The sequence below is a fragment of the Thamnophis elegans genome, chromosome 2 (assembly GCF_009769535.1).
Source record: "Thamnophis elegans isolate rThaEle1 chromosome 2, rThaEle1.pri, whole genome shotgun sequence".
NCBI lineage: Eukaryota > Metazoa > Chordata > Lepidosauria > Squamata > Colubridae > Thamnophis > Thamnophis elegans.
The window spans coordinates 9,582,551-9,606,572 of record NC_045542.1 but is presented as its reverse complement, the minus strand read 5'-3'; the positions used below and the strand labels follow the sequence as shown (position 1 = coordinate 9,606,572).

At 45.4% G+C, this 24,022-nt stretch overlaps 1 protein-coding gene across 7 annotated transcripts in view; it reads right to left on the bottom strand.

The window, feature by feature from the left end:
* The window catches only part of PLXNA3 (plexin A3), a 92,511-nt gene extending 70,713 nt beyond the window's left edge, over positions 1-21,798 (bottom strand). The window contains exons 1-7 of one of the 7 annotated variants that reach the window (XR_004254762.1): positions 21,612-21,798; positions 20,292-20,419; positions 18,494-18,551; positions 15,973-17,202; positions 15,453-15,635; positions 3,528-3,656; positions 1,368-1,468 (exon numbers count right to left, since the gene is read on the bottom strand). Coding sequence is in view for 6 of the 7 variants with exons in the window: in XM_032210874.1 (XP_032066765.1) it covers positions 1,368-1,468; positions 3,528-3,656; positions 15,453-15,635; positions 15,973-17,145 (1,586 nt within the window). In the remaining variant the exon portion in view is untranslated. The other 6 variants (XM_032210874.1, XM_032210878.1, XM_032210876.1 and 3 more) reach the window with 6 other exon arrangements.
* Between the last annotated feature and the right edge of the window lie 2,224 nt (positions 21,799-24,022).

Sequence of the window (24,022 nt, the reverse complement as noted above, 5' to 3'; positions counted from 1 at the left end):
TCCTCACTTTTTTGCACGCTTCCTGCTTCTTCCCCCCCCCCCCCGACTTCACCATTGTTTGGGGGGAAGAAGCGTCACCTCTGCTTTCCTCCCCCCCCCCACCTTCTAAGTGTTATCACATAGTCTATATTAAGGAAGGAGGTGCAAGCTGCAGCACCAGGTGTTGAGACAGGGAGAAGAGACGGAGGGTGAGAAAAACATCTGCTAGGAGAGACACAGTGAGGGGCTTCTGCAGGGCAGGGGGAAAAGGTTGCTTTCTTCCCCCCTCTTGCCTCTTGCGTCTCCCCCTCCCCAACCCATGTTATGCACTGCCCCTTGGTAGGAACCCAACATTGATGTAGGACCAACTTTCCTTCTGAAGGGAGCACAGAAGCATCTTCCTCATCCTTTGCAATGCCATATCCAGCAAAGGATTGGGGAGGGGAGAGAGCAGGAGGAAAGAGAAAAAATCTTCCTTCTCTTTCCAAGTTGGGGAAGGAGAGCTGCTTCGGCCCCTTTGCCTGCACCACCTCCAACCTCCACTTACTCTTCCCGCCTAGTCAGCTGAGTGCTGGCAGCTTTAATAGGATTAAAGCTCCTGCAGAGTTCAGATAAAGGGGGCAGGGGAGAGGAAAGAGTGCAACCGGCTGCCTCCTCCCTGCTTTGCCCCCCAGACTTGGGTGAAAGCACAAGAAGAATGGGGGTGGGTGGGATAGGAATGGCAGATCAAGGGTTCTTCCTCCCTAGAAAGAGAAGGATAGAGGGTAGGAAGGAGAAGAAAGAGGGTAGGAGTAGGGGAGAGGTAAGGGAAGGAAGAAGGGGATGGAGAGGAGGAAGGAAGGAAGTAGAGAAGGAAGGGAGGGAGAAAAGAAAAGAAAGAGAAAACAAGGTGGTGTCTTAGCAGGTGTGAAGGATGGTAAACAAAGCATTCCAAACTATACCTTATAACCTTTTAAATGGAATAACAATAATATAAGAATGGCAAAGAAAAAGAATAACTATGTGAATGTCTACCTATAACTGTGTGTAAGAGAATAAATGACGGTAAAAATATAAAGCACAATATAGGTAAATAATATTTGGTCGTAAGCAGCCAAGTATAAATAAACAAAGAATTGTACATAAAAATGAATAACGAATAAGGAGATTATGAACGCACGATAGAAATGTATAGAAGGGGAAACACTAACTGCAAAGAAACCGATTCAGAACTGCTGTATGATATACGATGGAACTTCTTGTTCCTATGTTGTTTTTAAGTCATGTGTTTGTTTCTGTTGATGTGCTTATGTGTTTAAAATAAACATTTATAAAAACGGAAAAAACAAAAAAAGGGTTCTTCCTCCCAGCTTGCATAGTTGAAGGTAGAAAGGAGCATGATCTCTCACCTATTGTGCAGGACACACCAGCCACAGTGTGGGTCTCGGGAGCCCAAGCAATCGGCACAGGAAAGATATTGCCCACAATTCTCCACAGGAAGCTGCACCACCTGAGGGAAGAGCTGTATCAATACACATCTGCAGACCTTTCCCCCCCACCCCACCCCTGCTCATTCATCCACTTTGGAGCTTCCCCAGAGCCTTCACTAGCCTGGCATCCTCCGGGTGTATTATGGGGCTAGGGATTTCTTCCCCAACATAAAGAGTCAAAATGAAGGAAGCAGAAACAGGTTTCTGCTATACAGAAAGGCACTTGTTGAATCCTTGCCTGGGCTTCAGGAGTGAAAAAAAGTGAGTCCTCTCTGAGGCAAGAGCAGGACCACCAGATCCGAGTGAAAGTATGGGTTCCACCACAAAACCGCGGTAGACTAAAGCGCGCTCAACGAAAGCGCGTACGTGACGTCATCACAGCGCGACGAAAACATCGCGCTGTGAGCGGTAAATTTAAATTTAAAGCGAAAACCTTACCCTAACCCCCCAAACCTAACCCTAAACCTAACCCTAAACCTAACCCTAAACCTAACCCTAAACCTAACCCTTAACCTAACGCTAACCCTTAACCTAACGCTAAACCTAACCCTAACGCTTAACGTAACCCTAAACCTAACCCTAACCCTTAACCTAACCCTAACCCTAACCCTAACCCTTACCTTTATGTGAATCAGCTTGCTTTAATTTAATTTTAATTTTATTTATTTTTAATTTTTTTCGTCGCGCTGCTGATGACGTCAGGTACGCGCTTTCGTCGAGCGCGCTTTAGTGGACCGCGGTTTTGACGGGTCACGGAAAGTATGAACCATGGTAAAAATGCGGCAGGAAAGAGTAAGGGGTTTTCGGTATCCCCATCTCCCTTTTGCTGCCATTGAGTACTTCTCCAGATTTTTACACCACAGATCTGGTTATCCTAGGAAAGCAGGTAACAAATACACATATACCCAGCAGCCCTCGGTCTCACATTTGCCCATCTCCCTTAAACCTTCTTCCTTCAAATCCAGCATCTGTGTTTTATACATTCTTTGCATTTTGCTATGTGAATAATTCATTCACGGTAAAGAAAACGCAACATTCACGGAATCCCTGACTCCCTACATTTATAGGCATCAGGTCTATCGCGAAGAGACCTCATTGGTGCATTCAGTCCTGCCCAGGGCACCTTGTCTTATGCTCTCGACCTTAATTGGCCATAGCAGTGTGGAAAGGATTTTCCCACCCCACTTAGAAAAATGAAATAATCTTCACAGTCACTCTTCATTTTCACATTTTAAACACATTGAAATGTATGCACCGTTATCTTGCCCCAATTTCTATTGCTGATGTAAAGCACACACCTCCCTAAAGCTTAAACTCATTTGGGTTGCAATGCAGCTATTAAATTTTTTTTTAAAGGTACTGAAATAAAGCTTCAACTCTTCTGAAAGAGGGGGGGGAGTTTAAAAGGGAGCAATAAATAACTTTTAAAATGCCATTATTTACACAGATATGGATTTTCTTAAAATGCAATTATATCTAGATGCAAATCACATAAATAGATACCCAGAATATCTTTTTGGCATGGGAAGGTAGAGCAGAAATCCTACCACTAATGATGTTGTCTAACAATAATATTGATAATATCATTATTATTAGACAGCATCATTAGTGATGAGATTTAAAAATCTGCCTCTCCGTGCAAAAAGGCATTCAGGAATCTCTCTAAAGAAAACGACTTATTTGCAAGCTTTCTCTGTCTTCTGCTCCTGGAATGAAACCTGGCAGCTAGCCAGGCAGCCAACAATCAATCAATCAATCAATGAACAAAAATAAAAGCCCTTTCCCCCCAGATCAGGTAATCCAGTTGTTCCTAGTTGGTCTGTATTACAATTTCTCTCTTCCTGCCAGATGCCACCCTGGTGGAGTTTGATGGGAGTTGAAATCCAATACCGCATACATGGAGAGTCAAAATCCCTGATTAAGTGCCATCAAGTTAGGTCTATTCTTAGTGACCACATAGACAGACTTTCTTCAGGACGACCCGTTGTCAATCGATTTCCCACCAGTGGCTTATTCTTCTCCTTCCTAGCTAAGGTACAACAGAAGCTGCTGCCTGTCCCATTCCCCTTAGGTTCTCACCTGTCTCTGACTGAGCAAATAAAGGTAGCGCTGGTCAGGGCTGAGGACCATGTCACGCAGAACAGGCTCTCCAGGCACCACCGGCACAGACTCATAAAGATGGGCCTCATCCGGATTGTCCACACGAACCTGTTGGGTATAATGACAAAAGCGGTTCCACCACAAAACCGCGGACGACAAAATTGCGGTCGACGAAAGCGCGCATTTGACGTCATCACAGCGCGACGAAAACATCGCGCTGTGATCGAAAAATGTAAAAATAAAGCGAAAACCTTACCCTAACCCCCCCCCAACCTAACCCTAAACCTAACCCTAAACCTAACCCTTAACCTAACCCTAAATCTAACCCTAAACCTAACCATTAACCTAACGCTAAACCTAACGCTAACCCTTAACCTAACGCTAAACGTAACCCTAACGCTCTAAACCTAACCCTAACCCTAACCCTTACCTTCATGTGAATCGGCTTGCTTTAATTTTATTTTTATTTCAATTTTTAATTTTTTTCGTCGCACTATGATGACGTCAAATGAGCGCTTTCGTCGATCACGCTTTTGTGGACCGCGGTTTTGACGGGTCACGACAAAAGCAGCTCTTTGTCCCTCTCCAAATTGGAAGGATGAAGAGCAGGACATGGTTCCCCCCCCACCCCCCCCTTCCATCCCTACCAGGAATAGAGGCTCTCTTGACAAAAATGGCTCCTAAAGCCATTCTTCAAAAGGTAGTGCAGCTATTTTGTCTTTTTCTTTTCTAACGTTTTCTTGGCAAGAAAGAAGAAAGAGGAAATATTGGCAAAGTACAGGATTACAAATGGAAAATAATATAGTCTAGACCTTTGAGAAAAGAATGAGTCAGGGCTATTCCTCATGAAAAATCCTGTATCTGAGAGGAGGGATTATTGAAAATGAAATATCTGTGTGTGTGTGTGTGTGTGTGTGTGTGAGAGAGAGAGAGAGAGAGAGAGAGAGAGAGAAAGAAAGAAAGAAAGAAAGAAAGAAAGAAAGAAAGAAAGAAAGAAAGAAAGAAAGAAAGAAAGAAAGAATAGTATGTCAGTAGAAATTTTTTAAAGGACTGATTTAGCAAGTACATAATTGGGGTATTTTTGGAGTCCCAAATTCCATTATTCCTTATAATAAGACTTATAATTTTACAATTTTGATGATTTCTGACAACTCCTGGATGGTCGTAGTTTCTCCATGCAAGTCATATAGGAAAAATAGATTCAATGGATAAAATTTAAAACCTAAAAGCAGCTTCCCCTTCATTTTCTTTAACTGCACTTTAAAATGAGAAAAAATGATTTACCTCACCAAGTTGTCACAAATGCAAAACATTTCATTATAACTAGCCCCATGAGTTAGAAGTTTTACTGAAATAATAATGATGCGATAATGGAACGAATTGCATATGGTGGCAATTGTGGGACGTGTAGTAGTTTCCTCTGTGAAGCTATGGATTCAAATCATACGATCCAAAGACACTGGCAGTCAATTAAAATAAAATTCCTTATTTTAAAAACACTTTATAAATAAGCGAAACAAACTTACAAGTTACAAATCCAAGTTAAAATGTGTATGCTGTACTCCTTGGCAATCCTGTAATCTCCAAACTTTTTTATATGACCTGTTTTACAGGATCACAAAGTACACCCCACTTTTTTGTTGTGTGAGTTATAACCATCAGGTGCATTTAACAGCTTTCCCACTTGAAAAACATGCAAGTAGCCAAGATTGTCATCACCTGCTATCACACTTTTTAAAAAAAGTTAAAGTTGTGCATTTGTGTGCTCCTCCTAATTCAAGGATTGCATGAAATATCAATGCAATTGGGAGTCCTAACCTCAACCCTTACTGTTCATAGAAAAAAGGGTTCACCGACAAAAGGGCAACCGACAAAAGTGCGCCCGACAAAAGCGTAAGTTCTAAACCGCGCTGACAAATGAAGCGCTCCAACAACAGCGCACCGACAGAAGCGTGCTCTAAACCTAACCCTAACCCTAACCCTAACCCTGAGCCTGACCCTAACTCTTACTTTAACTTAAATCGCGCTTCTGACAGTGCACTGTTGTCGGCGCGTTGATGACGTCGCGGTTTTAGCGCCACAGTTTTGTCGGAGCGTTTTTGTCATGCGCGCATTTGTCGGGTCACGAGAAAAAGGATAGCATTTGTCTTTATAACAGCTCTAAAATATATTGAGCTTATGTGAGATAACCAATCTGCATTTTTTAAACATATTTTATTGACTTTTGATTATTTAAATAAATGAATGTGGTTGCTTTTATTTATTTTTATTTAATAAACTATGCATGCCATCGTGACAATTTTTTTTTCTTTCCTTTTTTTTAGTGCTTGGGGGGAAAGGTTGAAGTTTGATCCTATGGAAGCTGAACTGACAGGTGTTTGAATCATCCCTACGATATGTGGCGTTCATAAGGAAGGAGGCCACTGATAAATAGCAGATGAACAATTGGAAAAAGTGAGCCTCCCCCATTTGGGTTGGCATTATGAGGTGATGACAAGCAATTTTGAGGAAGGGCAAGACTCTTACAGTTGAAATTGCTATTCTAAAGCGCCCCGCCATGGTGTTTTTTTAGGCATTTGGGAAACAGCACAAGGGAGGAGCAGAAGAAGTGACAGGCACTGAGTTAAATTATCTCCCTATCTGGTTCGTTTTAGTGTGCTTTAATTCAGTCCAGCAGTCTTGCTCTTTGCACGCTGCTTGGCTTGGCAAATTAAAAATAAGCAAAACATTTGGATACCAACAGAATTGCAGAAGTTAACCAAAGTGACTTCTGTGTGAAAACAGTGGGTGATTAATACTCCCGTGATTTATTTATTTTTTACATTGTGCCAGTTCTGGAGAGGAAGTTAGGTCCATGGCAAGTGAAAAACAGGCTGCTTTTTATTAAACATCAATCCTTTCCAAGGCTTACACAATCTGAATTTCTAGCAGTTACTGGTAAATTCAAGAGACTGATTTCTGACACTGAAGTATACTACTATCCTAGTATTTTCAGAAATCCAACCGTTGGGGCCCCTTCTATTCTTCACACATTTCCTGTAAAACGGTAACCCTGGATAAAGGGCTGTTTAATTGTTTAAACCAAAGCTAGGGGGGGAAAAAACACAGGTTAGTTCAGGTTTATACCATTGTTCGTAAAAAAAAAAGTTATCTTCCAGTCCCTAGCTATATATCACAAAGGGGAAGCTGAAGGCATGTAAGAGTTGGCAAATTCCCAAAAGCCTCTTCCCGTCTTGCATAGAATTCAGATGGAGCTTAGCAGACACTTTTCAAAATGGCCCCAGAGCGTGACAGTGCAACTCTGGGAAGCAGTTCTTTCTATTTCCTTTCTGTGCCTTCAGGTCAATCTTGACTCTTGGCAATTCCATGGACAATCCATGCATTTCCTTGCAAATGATTTTCAGAGATGGTTTGTAATTGCCTACTTCCTAGGGCTGAGAAAGAGAAAGACTGGTCCGAGATTCCCCAAAGATGCCCAAAACAGGACTAGAATTCACAATCTCCTGGTTTCTAGCCCAGCACCTTAACCATTATGTTACACTGGCCCTCTCAGGAAGCTGAGGGCTCAGATACCATCTGGCAACTCAATACTCTTCTTTCAATCTCTGGAACCATTCATGGGCCTTAATAGACTCCAATTTTATTTTATTTTTATTTCTTAGCTATCTAATTTTGTTTTGGGTTCAATAAGGGAATACCTCATTTCACCGAACAATATTTTTAAAGCTTTGCAATTACATTATAAAGCAAAATATCTTGCTTTTCCACCCAGCCCTACAAAGGGAAATTGGAAACAGTGGAGGAATGAGAGGATTCATCTCCCATATTGCATAAAATAGCTGTGAGAAGCACTTTTATGCTTGCGATACCTTATTCTCGCACTAATGATCATTATTTAATCTCCCATCCCACTCATCTTCCTAAATTACCCTAGGCAGAAGAAGTGCTTTTATCAGTGCAGCATATTATACTCATTTGTTCTCTACAGCAGACTCAGTTGCTCAATCCTCAGGACTTTCTAGCTTTCCTTAATCTGCCCAACTCCCCCATGTATGATTTCAGAATTTTGCCTCTCTTAACAATTGTCTCACTTAGCAACAGAAATTTTGGGGTTAATTATGGTCATAAATTGAGGACTGCCTTCTTTTTTAATGAATCAGCTGGACTACAAATAGGTTCAAAACCTCTCCAAATTTTGCACTGCCTTCTAAACAAAGCCACATGTGTTTAGAAAGGGCAAGTTGTTAGAGAAAGTATCTACAATCGAAATGCATTTTATGCACTCCTAATTTGCATAATTTTTCAGGAAAGAATAGACAATTATGAAACCGACAAGTTTGAAAATACACAAATAATTTTATCCTTATGATTAGAGTCAATGTACAAAAAGCTGGATTATTGTGCTTCTCCAATATTGTTAATTCATCTGTCCCTGAGAATTTTTGCGCAGATTTATTTGAATTCAAAGTTGCACTGAAAATACAACATTCTTAGAGGAACCGAGAATAACTGGGCTGCAGTTGGTTAATATCGCAACTCCCCGAAAGTAAGACTTATATTAATCTTCTATTAATATATCTCATATTAATTTTTGCTCCAAAAGATGCCTTGAGGCTTATTTTATGGTTGTTTTGTTTTCTGGGAAATACAGTACTAAATCCATCCGTCTGGTTGAAGATCTTAACTGAGTCTTATTTTGGGGATAAGGTTTATATTATGAGCATCCTGAAAAATCATGCTAGGACAGTGTTTCTCAACCTTGGCGACTTTAAGTCCTGTGGACTTCAACTCCCAGAATTCTCCAGCCAGCTATGCTTGTGAATTCTAAAGTCGCCAAGGTTGAGAAACACTGTGCTAGGACTTATTTTCCAGTTGGGTCTTATTTCGAGGGAAACAGGGTATAAAACCAAAAAAAGCATAACTTTGGTATCTGCTTGGGGAGTTACTCATAAAATTTTATGTTGTCTGCTCTATTTATATTCTTTTAAAATGTGTGTCACGAGTACAGCTATAGAGAATCCAGATTTGTAAGGAGAAATTTGATTGTGAGCGTACAGTATGTAGTTTGTACGTAGTACCTATTAGAGATACCTTAAAACAGCTACATCTTTTTCTGGATTTCTACCTCCACAACTGTCAAACAATCCTGGGAAAATATCCACTTGCTTTAAGACATTCTAAACAATGTTGTCTGTAATGTGCTCCGAATCACGTTTCTCCCTTTGAATCTAAAGGGCTGACCAACCCTAATAAATAGTCAGGCCTGGAATGTCTTCTGAACCAGGGTGTTAGCAAATGGGACATAATAGCTTCCTTTCTCTCAAACTTAATAAAAAAGTGCAGTCATGCAGTAGAGCCAAAATTTCGTACATTATGGAACAGCTGCAACTTAATCCGATTCAGACATGTTGATGAGCTGGAGAGAAACTATTACTGGAGGGAAGAGTAGCTATTCTGTGGCGCCGTATGCCCAGATGTGCCTAACACACACATCAAATGCACAGATCCAGCTCCTGATAAATGGGAATAAAACTTGATGGACGTTAATAAAACCTTCCACAATGGGATGTTGCAGATGTGTTGAATAATAGCGCCAATCGTCTGTATCCCAAGGCATCTGGAGGGTACCACTTCCAACAAAGCAAAAAAGAGTAATTTAACTGGGAAAGGATTAAACAGTAAAAAAAAACTTCCCAGTAAATTAAGGCAGTATAAATTACATGCTTCTTCGGCATCAAAAAAGTCCAGCTTTCATGGCTGGGGAAGAGAGGAGAAGGGAAGGGAAGGAGAGGGAAGGGGAGGGAGAGAGGAAGGGAAGTGGGAGGGGAGGAACATCATTTTTTCCTAAGCTTTGTTCTATTAAAAAAAAAGAATCTTCTGCTTTCAGAGGTGTAGGGAGCACAGCACCCTCCCAGCCACCCAGGAGGCAATGCCAGTGGTGAAGATAGGCATACAGTCTGAGAAATCTAGAAGTTGTAACCTCAGTATGTATAGCGGGCACTAGATTAACTAAGGCTAGATGAGAAAGAGAAGTTGCGATTCCTGACAAGTGGGTAATCTCCCAAAAATGAAACCACAGACAATGTGGGGAGGAGAACGCTGAAGGAAACGAAGAATTCAATCCTCTTTAGCCCAAGTTTGGACTATCTATTATATTATTTTACTTTACTCGGGGCAGTTCAGTTTTTGAAGGGCTGCCGTGTGCAAATTAAATTTAAAGACAAAGAATTTAGAATACAGGGTGGGAACTTGAAGTTGTTCATCTAAGGTCAGCTTTTGGACATCAGACTGAAGTGCAATAGGCGTCCACATTACGCATTTCCAAATTGGCATGTGTACTTCTAATTTGACATATTAGCGCGTTACGCAATTCTGCCTGGTTCTTTTCTTAATGTTGCATTCCTTTCTCTTTGCAGTGGCAGGAAGTGGCGCTCTAGGCTAGGACCCCATTTTAATAAAACTTCAGTATTTACCCATAACCTTTTCAGGTAAGTCAATATAAGCAAGTTTGGGGAGAAAGTAGCTCCCCTTACAGAGGAGATGGGGCAGAGATGGTATATCTGCCGGTTCTGACCAGTTTGCCCGAACCAGTAGTGGAAATGGTGGTTGGCCTCGCCCATCCGCCCTGGCTCTATGGTATCCCATTTAGGCCCCTTTTTTTAGGCAAAGCGCATGCGTGGAAGGCAGAGCGCATGCGCAGACATGATGCGTGCGCTCACATTTGCGAACCGGTAGGGAAGGTAACAGTGGTGGGTTTCAAAAAAATTTCGAACCTACTCTGTGGGTGTGACCTCCTTTGTGGGAGTGGCTTGCTGGCCATGTGACCTGGTGGGAGTGGCTTGCCAGCCATGTGTTTTCTTTCTCCCTCTCCCTCTCCCTCTCCCGCTCCCTCTCTTTCCTTCCTTTTGTCTCTCTGTCCCTTTTTCCTTTTTTTCTTTCATCTCTCTCTCACTTTTTCTTTCTTTCTTTCTTTCTTTCTTTCTTTCTTTCTTTCTTTCTTTCTTTCTTTCTTTCTTTCTTCCTTCCTTCCTTCCTTTCTCTTTCTCTTTCTCTCTCTGAGTGTGAGTGTGTGTGTGTGTGTGTGTGTGTGTGTGTGTGTGTGTCAGTGATGGGTTTCAAAAATTTTTTGGAACCTCTTCTGTAGGTGTGGCCTGCTTTCCGGGTCCACTGGTGGAACCTCTTCTAACCGGTTCGGTAGATTTGACGAACCGGTTCTACCGAACTGGTGCGAACTGGTAGGAACCCACCTCTGGAAGGTAAGTAAATACCACCCCTGAGGTGGGTGATGGGATGGAGCTACTTCCTACACCGATCCTACATGGCATGGTATCTCCATCAACCAAGGTGGAAAGTAGACACATCTGCCCTCGTCTGCTTTTGAAGGTGATGGTACTCACAATGGGAAGGAGACCCATGCTGGCCTGGAAGAGAAAGCTCAAAGGGCCTTTCATCCTGACCAACAAAGCTCCATTGAGCCTCCCACACATATAAGGACAAGACCCCTGGGTCAGTACAGTTATGGAGCTGGGAATTTGGATTCAGCTCCCCCTTTTCCCCAGCCCCAAGGAGTAGGATAATGGCCCTTTTCAGATTTGATTGAGGGAACAGGCAGGTCACCTCCAGCGTAAGGCTCCAGGCTAGGCAGCAACAAGGCAATTAGTGTATTGAAGACAACTCGAGGGAGCTCTGGGAATGGCAAAGACACACGGGCAGGCTACCACCCGGCCTCCTGCCATCCTAATTGAATCTCTACCATTTGCATGAAGAACAGAAGGGGGTCACGACCTCCCCTCATGCTCCCTGCTAGAGGTTCAAAAGTTTAAACAGCATTTCTCCTCCACCCCCCAATACACATATAAGCAAACTGTAACTCAATTCCATGTGACCAGATGCCACAGCCTCCAGGGGAACTCTCCCTCTCTCCCCCCCCTTTCAAAACTGAATTCACAGCTGGGATGAAGAGGGTAAAAGGGGTGGCTGTTTTCCCCCACCCAAAAAAAAACCCAGTTCAATCAAGAAGCCAAAAAAATGCACCTTGGTCCTCTCCTCCTTAGAGATCAATCTGAGCAGAATGAAAAGCAAAGAGATTAATTGTTAAAATCTGGACTGTCAAAGTAGCTATGTATATAAAAAAGCCCAGACACATATTCGTCTAAGCCATCATTTAATTTTTATAATGAGAGATGCTGGAGTTCATATTTGCCTTGTGATAAGCTGATCTGATTAAGCTGAAGAGCTTTCTAAGACACCTTTGACTGCAAACAACTGAACAATAACGATGGGAAAATACATCTGCTCATGTTAATAGGCACTAAATAGGCTCATGTGCTTCAGTGATGGAATCTTATCATCTAAAAGAAGCTTTGGAAAGCCAAGACTTTGGTGCACGTTGAATCCTGAGTATGAAAACTGGATAATTTCTGCGCCGGTTTTAGCTCACAATCTTTTTTCCTCCTTGGCACCGACAGATCCAACACATCAGTCTCCCTTCTTCCAAATGGCTATTCTATTTCCCATCCCCTCTCTCAGCCTCACGCATACACACTTCAAAAGCTGCAAAATCGGGTTAGGAAATGCTGAGTTCAGGGCAAAATGATTCAGGGAGAAGGAAATTGTATTTTAACTCTGCAAGCTCTGAATTAGGGACGGTGCAAGAACAGTTTGTCGGCAAGTTCGCCGCCCTGAGTCCCTGGGAGAAGGGCAGCATATAAATCGAATAAACCTAAACCTAAGTTTCTGGGGAACTGGGTGCCATAAATGAAATGGGAGTCACCATCTGGATGTTGACAAAGAAGTCCTTGGCCTGGGCAGAGTTCTGGGGGGGGGGGGGGAAATCGAAGCCTGAGGATGTCTACGCATATCGGTAGCCGTGGCTGAACAGAGACAGGACACTGAGGAGATGGAGAGGGGAGTAATCCAGTGGGATGTACCATGCTGGGGTGTGGTTTCTGGCTGCCGAGACCACTGCAGGAAAGAGCAGACTCAAAGGCTAACAGAGAGGCAGCAGAGGAGGGAGGAAGAAAAGAAGGCCTGCTGGGGAGATCAGGAGTGGGGGCAGATGAGCCAGAGGGCCATGTCTCCTGAGACACAACTGGCAGCAGCTGAGGGACGGGAGGAGGCGCTGTGGCCAACCTGGAATGCTTTGGCAGAACCTCAGTCAGCTTCAGGTTCAAAACCAAAGAGATGTTCTCCATTCCATTCGCCTCTTAGTCCGAACCTTCTGCCAACTGTATCCATGGCTTCAGCATCTGCCAGCCCAAGCTCTGGACTTCACCCGCCCTTCCCAGCTCTTGCGCAGCACAACACCATTCATCTCCCAACTCGGCTGTTCTTATCTTCCCTCCCCATCTCTCCCTCTGCCCAGATAGACAGGGGAGGGGAGTGCCGACTCCTTCTCTGCCCAGTTAATATTTAATGTGACAAGACTGTTGGGCACAACACTGTGCAGAGTGGTAACTAATGGCAGCTGGGAGATGCTAGTAACCGCCATGACTCCTCTCTCGCTTGCAGCAAGCGGAGAGGAACAGGCCTGAGAGCAAGCGTGCCACTGCAGATGTTCCTCTGGAACCTTCTGAGACTGGAGTCACTGGGGCTTCTGCAAAGGTGTCAGAGGAGGCGGAATAACAGAAACTATCTGTGTGCTTACTCAGCTGTTCCATGCCCCCTCCCACCTACAAGTTCAGTGTGGAGAAACCTCAGCAATTTGCCTTCTGGAAAAAGAGCGCCCGGTGAGTAGCCTCTCATGCCGTGGCAGCTATTTTGCCAGGGCACCCACAACAGAGGTGGGTTCCTACCAGTTCGCACCTATTTGATAGAACCGGTTCGTCAAATCTACCGAACCGGTTAGAAGAGGTTCCACCAGTGGACCCGGAAAGCAGGCCACACCTACAGAAGAGGCTCCAACATTTTTAGAAACCCACCACTGGTCCTTGGATATGATTATTCTACACTATCATGCTCATATTTATAAAACTCAGTGCCTCTGTGAAAGGTAAGGATGACTACTGCGTTTGTGGTGCAATTAGAACATTGCGTGTGTCGAAGTTGTTTTAACGCAAACCAAAGATGCCTTTTAAAAAAGAAGTTTACATCATATTCTTATGCATGCCAGTGCTGTGTGTGAGATAATTCATATCCGATCACATGGGTGGCAAGCCATTCCCACAAAGGAGGCCATACCCACAGAGTAGGTTCGAACAATTTTTGAAACCCACCACTGACCCACAACAAAGTTCAGAATTCCAAGTGTATCAGAAGGAGATCTCCCTCAGGAAGAGAAGCTTCTGGGGAATATTAATTATTTTGCAAAATTCTGATTTAGGTTATTAATATTATTTAGCACTTCGTTTATCTCCCCTTAGTCATTGCGTTGTTCCATCTAGCTGAGGGTTTCCACAACTGGGCAACTTAAATGATGCATGGACTCGAAGGCCTAGAATTCCCAAACCAGGGTAATTATGGATGAGAATTTGGAGAGTTCTTCAGATTTACAAACACTGGTCCAACTCAACTGTTTTCCCGGAATGGGTAGCCACACCGGCTGGGAATGGTAGCCCCAGTCCATCAAGAAGGCACCACATCAGGCACTGCTAGTTTACATTGACAGAAGTTCAGGCTTACTTGGAGATTTAGGGTTAAAGCTGGAATTTTCTCTATACAATGTTGTGACACTCAATGTTGTTGAGTGGTTGAGTTGCCATGTTTATCGGCTAGAAAGCTGGCAGACCAGGTTTAAGATTCGAGCACCCTGCGATGGGGTGAACTCCTATCCTTACCCTAGCTCCCACCAACCTAGTAGTTTGAAAGCATGCAAATGTGCATAGATAAATAGGTACCATTCCAGTGGGGAGAAAAACAGCATCATGCTGGCCACAGGATCATAGAGATGCCTTCTCACAGCGCTGACTCATGCCCTTGAAACAAAGATGAGCACTGCCCCCTAGAGTTGGCATTGACTAGAAGAGTAACACCCACAGGGACTTCTATATACAAAATGCTTCTATATACTGTCATTGAGTCACCTACGAAGATGTTTTTGCAGGATTATAAGGGAGAGGAGGAAAAATCCATATGCTGACATATGTGTTGTAGCAGGAAAATAAAATTTGATCCAATTTCTCCCTTAAATAATATAATATTGCTCAGCCCTCCCCTTACTCACATTTTCAGCCCTTTGTAAACACAGCTATTAAATAAATGGTTTTGCAGATAGCTACTAGGGCTTTGCTACTACTAAGTTACCAATTACTAGTAGGGCTTTGCTACTACTAAGTTGCCAATTACCTCCACTAGACCGATACGATCGCATCGATTAGGCCTCCTCCGAATTCCATCTACTAGCCAGTGCAAACTGGCAACTACCCGGAGGAGAGCCTTCTCGGTGGCTGCTCCGACCCTCTGGAACGAACTCCCCGTGGAGATTCGGACCCTCACCACCCTCCAATCCTTCCGCGCCGCTTTGAAGATCTGGCTGTCCCGGCTGGCCTGGGGTTAAGATTCCAACCCCACCCGAATTGTGTGACTGTTGTGCTCTCTTTTAATATGTTGTATTGTTTCCATATTGGAATACTGTTTGTCTTTCCCCCCCTCCCTTTTTGAATTGTGAGCCGCCCTGAGTCCCCCCAGGGAAAAGGGCGGCATACAAATAAAGGAAAAAAAAAAGTTTCTTTACTTGTCTTTCTCTTAGAGCGCAGACAATGACGACGTATACTGAGACAGAGCCGTGTCACCAGCTGGGGACAAACACAAGTTTCTTTCCTTCTACTGGGAGGTAAATAGAAACACTGGGGAAGCGAAAGCCGTTGAACATTTGTTTCAGCCCTTAATCATCACCTTCATCCTCCCACTGATCCTTTTCAGATTCTACCCCAAGCTCTTTCCCAGGCACCAAGAAGAACATCTGACCTTCTTCAGGTTGCCAGCACGGGTTCCAATGAAGACGACCGAATGGCCACGATAGGTATAAGCAGCAACACTGGCCATGCCCTCGGTCTGTTCCTGGAGCAACGGGCGTCCCTCTATGACCTGCAGCCCTCCTAGGGGTTGGTTCAGTACCAACCCACAGAAATTGCCATTGATCTGCATGGGCTAGAAAGACGCAAAAAAAGGGGAAACGAGGGTCAGCGTCACATGGGAATGAGTAACTTAAGTACACAGTGTTATCCAACAAGCCCCCTGTCTGTGTATATCACTCAGATGCTATTTGTGCCCCAGTTATCAAAGTATGTCATTAACCACAGGGTCCCAAACAAAAGTTCCCAGGTTTGAGCTGCAGTCTTGGGATAAGATAAGAGCCAAGAGCAAAGAAAAGGAAAAGCAATTTTCAAGGGCCGGAATGGCTGGGATTCTTATTTTAGAAAGGAATGGAAACGGGCAATTATTAGCTAGGAAATGAGGAAGCAGAGAATGCTCGATAGTGTAATACCGTGTTGATGCAGGGCAACTCTTTGTTGAGAAGCCACGGTAGAGAGAGTCGCCCTTCCCCACGGTAGCATGACTGGATACGCTCACGGATGCGTTGATTGACTTCATCCAGCGTGAAAAGGCAGAGCAGGCTCTCCCGGGGTGGTGCTGCCCTGTTCTTCTGGCCTTGCGAGAAGGCGGCGTAAAGCACATCTTGCCCTTCTGCAATGCCCAGCGACTCGGCCAATTGTTGGCCAGCTTTGGCCAGCTGAGCTGCTTGGACCAGACGGTATTCCACCCCGTCCTTGGAGCAGCCCAGAGGAAATTCCACATAAGAGTAGAACTCTGTGTCATTGGCACACAGGCGCACAATCTTGGATGAAAAGAAGCGCTCTCCACCCGTCGCGCCAGGGCCAACGGGACCTCCGGCGGGCTCAAGGGGCGTCTGAGCGGTGTCAAGCTGCAAAGTGAGGAAGTACACGAAACCGCCAGACACAAACGCAGATACATAGTAGATATCAAAGGCGGGGTAAAGCGAGAGAGTGTCGGAAGGGACCTTGATTTGAGAAGACACAAACTCGTCCTGATACACCAGGCTGAACATCTCTGGGCTGGTGGCATCAGGAGTGAGCCGACGGCTGGAGAGTGTGGGGAAATACTCCGAACGTCCTCCGATTGAAGTGCCCACAAAGAACTGGCTGGGCTCTCTCAGCTGCTCCACAATCACACCGACCATGGCATCTGGTTCACGGCCCCCCGAGAGGTAGTGCTCTTTGCGCTGGTGAGGCTCCCCTAGTTTGGCCAAGTCCTCCAACCGCAAGAGCTGGCATACTCCCTGCCAAACGCTGCCACAGGCCACAAGACGGTTGCCAGCATAGTCAATCAGGAGCAGCTTGTTGACATTGTCAGCAGGGGACAGCCGATGGGCACAGAGCCGGACACCTGGGGGAGGGTAGCATCTGGGGTCATCCGGCACTGGCCCCGTGGTGTGAGCCCGTATCTGGGTCAGGTTGGCTGAGAGCTTGTAGATGCGGTTGACGGCACCCAAGTAGACCTCCCCGGTCTCATGGTGTACAGCCAGATGGGTGAGGGCCATGTCTGTGACCGTGAAGACAACACGGGTGCCCCAAACAGGGGGTGGCCAGGAGAGCAGGACACCAGCCACGATGGTGACAGGAAGGAGCAGCCACCACATGATCACTGGGGAGTTGCCTGGGGTCAGGCAGGGCCAGGCACAGGCAGATCATTCAGCCTGCAAGGGAGACAGAGATTAAAGTCCAGCTTCAATGGGTGTTGCAAGCGAAAAAGAAAAGAAATACAGAAAAATAAAAAGCATAGAACTCAAGGCTTCGTGGCATATACAGCTCAGTGTCATGTGATGGTTTTACAAGATCTGTTGGGCTCATCTCACCAATCTAGGACACCTGTAAAGAGCTATGTGCCCCAAGAGGTTCTGAATGCATCATGACAGCCCCATAAAACTTAAGCTATGGAGCCCCATTTCTCCAAAGGAACAGGCACTGCCCCCCAAAAAACCTCCTTTTCTTATTCCACGCAGCACCAGTGTCCAGCTACTCACTAGCACCTACCAGTATGAGTGAGAAGGAAAGTCAGCGCTGCATTTCTCCTGCGCATACTTGCCACAACTTAGAAAAGCCAAACCCAGCAATAGCACCTGTCAGGTGAAAGGAGCAAAGACTGCACACCTGAGCAGCTGTTTCCTTCTCAGAACTACAGTTATGCACATGTAGAGTCCCAATTACAACCCATCCCCCAGTGCCATGGCTTCTCAGTATACACACCAGGGGCTTCATTTAAATATATGAAGCAGGAAGAACCTTCTTGTGCTGCACATTGTGGATTCACTTTTATACCTACGGCCCACAATTATCACATGCACACCATTATTGCCGCAGGATAATTTCAGATCCCTCCCATGCTAGCAGTTTCATATTGCAACAGGTTTGTACCCACTTTAAATGCTGCGCATGTGCACTAGCAGATGTGCATGATCACAATGGAGATGGGGATGATGTTGCCTTCAATGCTTTACAATGAAACCTCAAAGAACTATTCAGCTAAACAGCTCCATTGCTTAATGGGTTCCATCAGCAAGGGAAAATTTGGCATGTGTGAATGAACCATTAGAAAAATGCCACCTTTTCCCATCCACTCCAACAATACTTTCCACTAAATTAGTTTTTATTCATACAGCTAGATACTTAAATAATGTGAAATCAAGCAAGGTGCATGCTAATAGCCTTCACAATCTCTTTATGCCACTCAGATATTTTTCCCCTATTTCTCTTCTCACCTTTCTCAGTATTACACCATCTCCATAAACACTTGGAAAGAAATCTTTCCTCACCTAGTGTGGACAAATTCACGCTTTTAAAATTTCCACATGCATTAATTCACAATTCACATTGTCCTCAGATTTACAAAGGCGACTGAATCTGACTGTGAACATTGAAAGTAACGGGAGAAAGAGAACAGCAGGAGTGAATTTCTACAATGGTAATTAAAGTACAGTATATACTTACAGCTTATAGGAACCAGCAAACAAGACAGTTGTCTTTCAGAATCCATCCAACTGAAGCCCTATCAAAAGTTAAGCTCATGCAGTAAATATCACACATTCCTTCACAGTATAAAAAAGTTTTCACAAACTTCAAGAAAGATAACAATATCCTGCTTTCATATTCTTTTTCTCTAAATTCAATACCCCAAGCCAAGTATTCGCCTTGACCACTGAACAAACATTTGGAAAATGGGGAGACTATGAACAACTCATTCTTTATTTTTTCATTCAAAGTTCTTTTTTCTCATTTAAAATTCAGCTTCAAAAAGCTGTTTCTAAAAGCTTTTTAAAACTAAATTTTGCACAAATCGAAAATTAAATATTTATTCTTTTTGTTTTTTTACTTCAATGTATGTACTCTATTAACAACTCTCAGAATACATTTCCTGGTCAAGGAAGTTCTTTAGTAGATATCTCTGAGTACCAACAGTCTAGAGGTGAATTGGATGTTTAAATCTATTTAGATATTTATCATTTTATTAGCATTTTTATGTTGGGGTTCTTTATGCCAAATTGTTATTAGCACAGAAAATGTGGACTGAGGCTAAATAGCTGCACTTGAGAAATGTTTGTTGCAGTCTATTTTCTGAATTTTAGGGCCCATTTCACTTCAATCACCCAATTTTCAGCCCAAGAGCCAACAATCCAGCGCATGTGGAAAGGCAAGAATGAAGGCAACGTTTGCCTGTGAACAATGGGGTGGGGAGGTGGGGGCTTTTTCTCCTTGGACTATCAATGGTCTATGGACCACACAAAGAATTCATGCTCTAAAACCAAGAGGTATTTGTACAGTCCATCACATAGTCTGTAAAGGAGCATCAAAAGTTTCAGAAGTAGGTCAGACACGCAAACATGCTTTTGTGTACTCCCAAGATTGTGTGACAGCCCCCCAACTCATTCAGTAAAGAGGGGAAGAAGTCAGATTAGGGGATGTCTCTGCTGCTTTGCTTATTTTAATTGGTAGATCCCACAATCCCTAGTCACCTTAAATCTGGTTTTCTTATCCCAAATCATCAAATTTTATAAATCAAGAATATGGGATCTTCCACAGAAGCATTACCAGTCACTACAGTTGAGCTATAGGCCAAATCTGGAGATAAGAAAGAGTTTGAAGGTACTTGGAAGGATCCATTTGTGAGGTTTCTCCACAATATTCAAACAAGCACATAAAGCAAACAATATTCATTGACACTGAGACTGCAATACTGAACACAGACACAGAATATACTCCCTTGCCACAAATATATTCGTATTACCTACAGTACCCTCTGTTGCATTTCAATCGTATTCAATCCTCCACACCCACCATGGTTTCTCACAATAGATGCTGATGAATAACAACATAGGATTACACTAGAACCTTAGTCTAAAGTTCAATACTTTGCCTTCAGATTAATCCAATCCATATATACAAATTGCCCTTTTTATTCAGTGAAACGGCTCTGCTACTTAGAAAGAATTCCTAGAAGTAGAAAGCACTACTCGGAATACAAACTCTCCAATACACTATTTAAATCAAGCTTCTCTATTATCCACCTTGCAGTAAAATTCTCCCCGTCCAAATATATCACATTTTCCTCTCCTTTCCAGAGAGGCCTGGAAAAAGCATGACTAAACCTTGGATAGAAGAGCAGCTGTAGCCATCTCACCCCATCGCCCCCCAAGAATGGATACCTTAAGATCCCAAATTCATTCACAAGTGAGAAACCTTGGAAAATCAAGATCTACCCATTTTTCTTTCAACGGGGAAAGAGACCAACCTGTTACACATGCATTTCATAGCAGTCCATTGGAACCCTCCAGACTGGACCACCTGTGTGTCACAACAGAATTTGCAAGCAGGGCTCCTCCAGGATGAAGCTGATTTTTTCCTCTTGATTTTTCCAGTCTGTAAAATGGGGATAATTTCATTTGACCCGTGGCATTATTTTTTTTTATTTAAAAAAAAAAGTGCTTCTAGCAATATATTCGGTTGTAGATAAGGAGAACATCTCAAATTCTTTTCTTCCAAGAATGCATCATCAATCAAGTTGACCCAATTCTCACAGAGGGGGGGGGGGGAAACCTTCTCTTGAAATGGAAAAAAAAATAATTTAAAAAAATCCCCTTCTCTGAAGGGCAACGGCACTAAGTGATGTTGGCTGCCAGCATAAGTTACAGCTCTATTAAGATAAGGCATGTGAATTTTTTTTTCCAAAATCTAGATTATGGGTTTGGAGTTCGACAAAAGAATGGGGTAAAAGAGAGAGAGATGGTCTTCTTTTCCTACAAAAAGCCAAGCACCAAATTACCCAGGGAACCACAAGATGAAGAGGTGGTAAGGGTGATGCATATTATGGAGCAAGCAAACCCCCTCCCCACAACGAATCAACCCCAGCTGGAGCCTGATGGGCGTTAGCCAGCCTTCCCCACCCCTCCTTGGGCTCAAGCAGAATAAGAAACCAAGCCTTTGTGGGGAGGGAAAAGCAAAGCGCTCCCCACCACCACCACCACCTCGCCCTGATCCAGAGATAGCGGCTGAAAAAGGCGAGCCTCCTTATTTTGCATTCTCACACATATTCTCTTACCTGTTCGCCTCGCCGCCCTGCCGCCCCCTCCCCACGCCCCCCGGCCCTGTTTCCTTCCTGTGGCGGCCGCACGCTTGCAACGAGACCCTCTTTCCCAACCAGAGCAGGAGGGAAACGAGAGATCTTCTTGAAATGGGAGCAATAACAGCAATAACGAAAAGGGGGGGAATGGGGAAGGGGGCGGAAAACCGTGCAACACCCCCCCCGCCCCTCAGCGCAAGATAAGAGGGCAAGAGATGGGGCGTCTGCTCTCGCCACAGAGACGGCCACAGGCTCTTCACCCCCCCCCCCGCCCTGTTTTCCAGAGACCCAACGCAGGCGGGGACGGAAAGAACCGCCCGCCTCGTTCAGAGACCCCCGCGCCGCGGACCCTCGCCACCAGCTCCTCTCTTAAGCAGCGTCTGCTCGCCAAGGAGGATGCGAGAGGGGCCGACCTGCCTGCTCTCTTGGTCCCTCGCTCCGGTTTCTCCCCGCCCCGATGGCTCCGCGATTCGCGCCAATCCGAATTCTAACCTGCCGCTTGTTTGCAGCCGCTTCCACGCCCGCTCGCCAAGACGCCCGACCGCCGCGGTCGCTCGGCGTCTGCGCCCGTCCCAACCGGTCTGAACCCTTTAAATGCGGCCAGAACCACTGGAGGTGGGCAGGGGGAGGCGAAAGATCGGAGGCGGCTGTGGAAGCCTCTCTCTCCCCTCGGCCCGGTGGATCTCTCTTCCCTGGCTCTCCGGGACTGAGCCTCCGCCCCTCTCCTCGGGGAAAGGCAGGGGGCTTTTCCCTCTCCCTCTTCCCCGCCAAATATTCGCCATGCACGGGCGCCCCCAGACCATGAAGTGGTATTGCCCGGGCATTCATTCATCCAGACCAGACCCTTGAGCGGAGGCCAGTTGGAAAGTCGGGGTGTCGGGAGCGGGGCTGCTTCAAATGTAGGCTCTGTGCTTGAAAGAGCCGAGGCGGGACAGGGGAGATGCCCGTAAAATGTGCGAGGCAAGTGGGCTGAACTCTTATCTAGCATTGAGTGTGTGCAGGGCTCCCTCCAGCTCTCCCATTTGTTCTGTAAAAGCTGGATTCGGGCTTCAGCTGCTGCAGCTGCACGGAGAGAGACGAAGCACGATTGCCCAAGCGGAGCGTTAATTTAACAGCATATTGTCTATATACGGTGTCTCTTGTTCTGGTGTGAACTAGCGCATTTATTTGAAGGAAGGCGCCCGAGAATAGAGCTGGGAGCTCCAAACCTCGCGAAAGGAAAACGGAAGATGGCTGGGTGCGAGTAATGGGTTTGCCCCTTCGTTTATCCTTTCCCTGTTTGCACCCTTTCCATCCCACTGGTGGCTTCAGCCGTCTAGGCACCGAAGTTGTGCAGAAGGCGCCCCCTGGCGACGAAAGCGGAGAACCGCCGCTTCCTAAAGACACTAGTTGCACGGTGGTGTGTGTAAAAAACAGAGTGCATAGGCGGTTTGCGTCTCCTAGTGTTTTCCCTCACCCCACCAGGGTCTTTTCGTCACTGAATCCCACTCGAGCACCTCGTGGCCTTTTCCCTGCCACGGAGCCCTAGTCCCTTCTCTACACCCCCCCCCCCCGCCTCCCTTCGCTAAGCTGCCTGCCGCTGTTGGTGTACCATCCAGGGCAGGTTGTCATGGCAGCAGGAGCCAAGAGATGAGGGATGATGGACACCCCATGGGTGGCGGGGAGGAGGCAGAGCCCGCCGGGCGATAAGAGAGCGGGGATGGATCGCGGAGGAAGAAAGGAGATGGGGCGGTGGGCGCCGCGGAGGAGCGGGCAAGAGGCTCTATTTTCCATTTGACACACGCAGGCACGTTCACTCCCATCCCGGCTCTGCCCGGTCTACCACCACCCCCTCCCGCCCTTCTTCTTTCTCCCCCTCCTAGCTAGCATTCATTTGCTCACGATGAGTCATAAACCGCGGGGCTCACGGGGGGGGGCTCTACTGGGGTTCCGATTCAGAAGAAACGGGGGGAGGACCCGGTTCAGCCCAACCCAACCCGGGATGGGATCCAGAGAAGAGGAAGGAAGGGAAGAGGGGATTGGGGGGGGGGATGTTGGCTTGGATGCTGCCTGGCATCGCAAACCCCCAGAAACCGCTGAAACTCAACACTCCCTAGGCCTCTAATGGGAACCAGATGCCACTTTGCTAGCGCTACCGAGCTTGGCAAGGGCCACGTGCGCCGGAGTATGTTAGGCGGCGGGAGCCAGGGAGGGGATGCGGGTGTGACTCCGCGTTAAGAAGAAAAAGAAAAAAAAACGGGGAGAGAAGATGGGAGACAGACCCGCCAAGTTAACATAACATTTTTTTCTCGGTTGCAGTGCCCTGTGTACTGGGAAGGGAGGTCGGGTCAGGTGGCTGTGAGTATAGAGGGGTCTTTGGATTTAATTGGGACTCGAACAGCTCCAGTAAGGTTTTCCACCGAAGGGTCAGCGAAGGAAAATTAAATGCATCGTTCATAGAGAGGTTCCCTGGCTTGAACATATGGACAGCACATTCCTTTGGACTGTTCCGTAGCACTTGATGGTAGCAGTTGCTACCCACACAAATTTGCAACAAGGTCGGAGTTTTAGGTATTCAACTGTCTGCATGTATCTAATTTAAAAACTTATTTTTACAGGTTTGAACGCCATTCAACAATGCATGGAGCAGATTAGTTCAACCCAGAGGAATTGATAAAGGGAAATCTAGACCAGTGTTTCTCAACCTTGGCCACTTGAAGATGTCTGGACTTCAACTCCCAGAATTCCCCAGCCAGCAAATGCATCTTCAAGTGGCCAAAGTTGAGAAACACTGATCTAGACTATATATACATAGCAGCAAAGACAGTAAAAAAGCTATATAACAAAATTGGGATGGTTCAAAATTAGTGCGCGCAAAAGAGAAATCCTCAAAGCACATATAAACCACACAACAGCAGGATAGT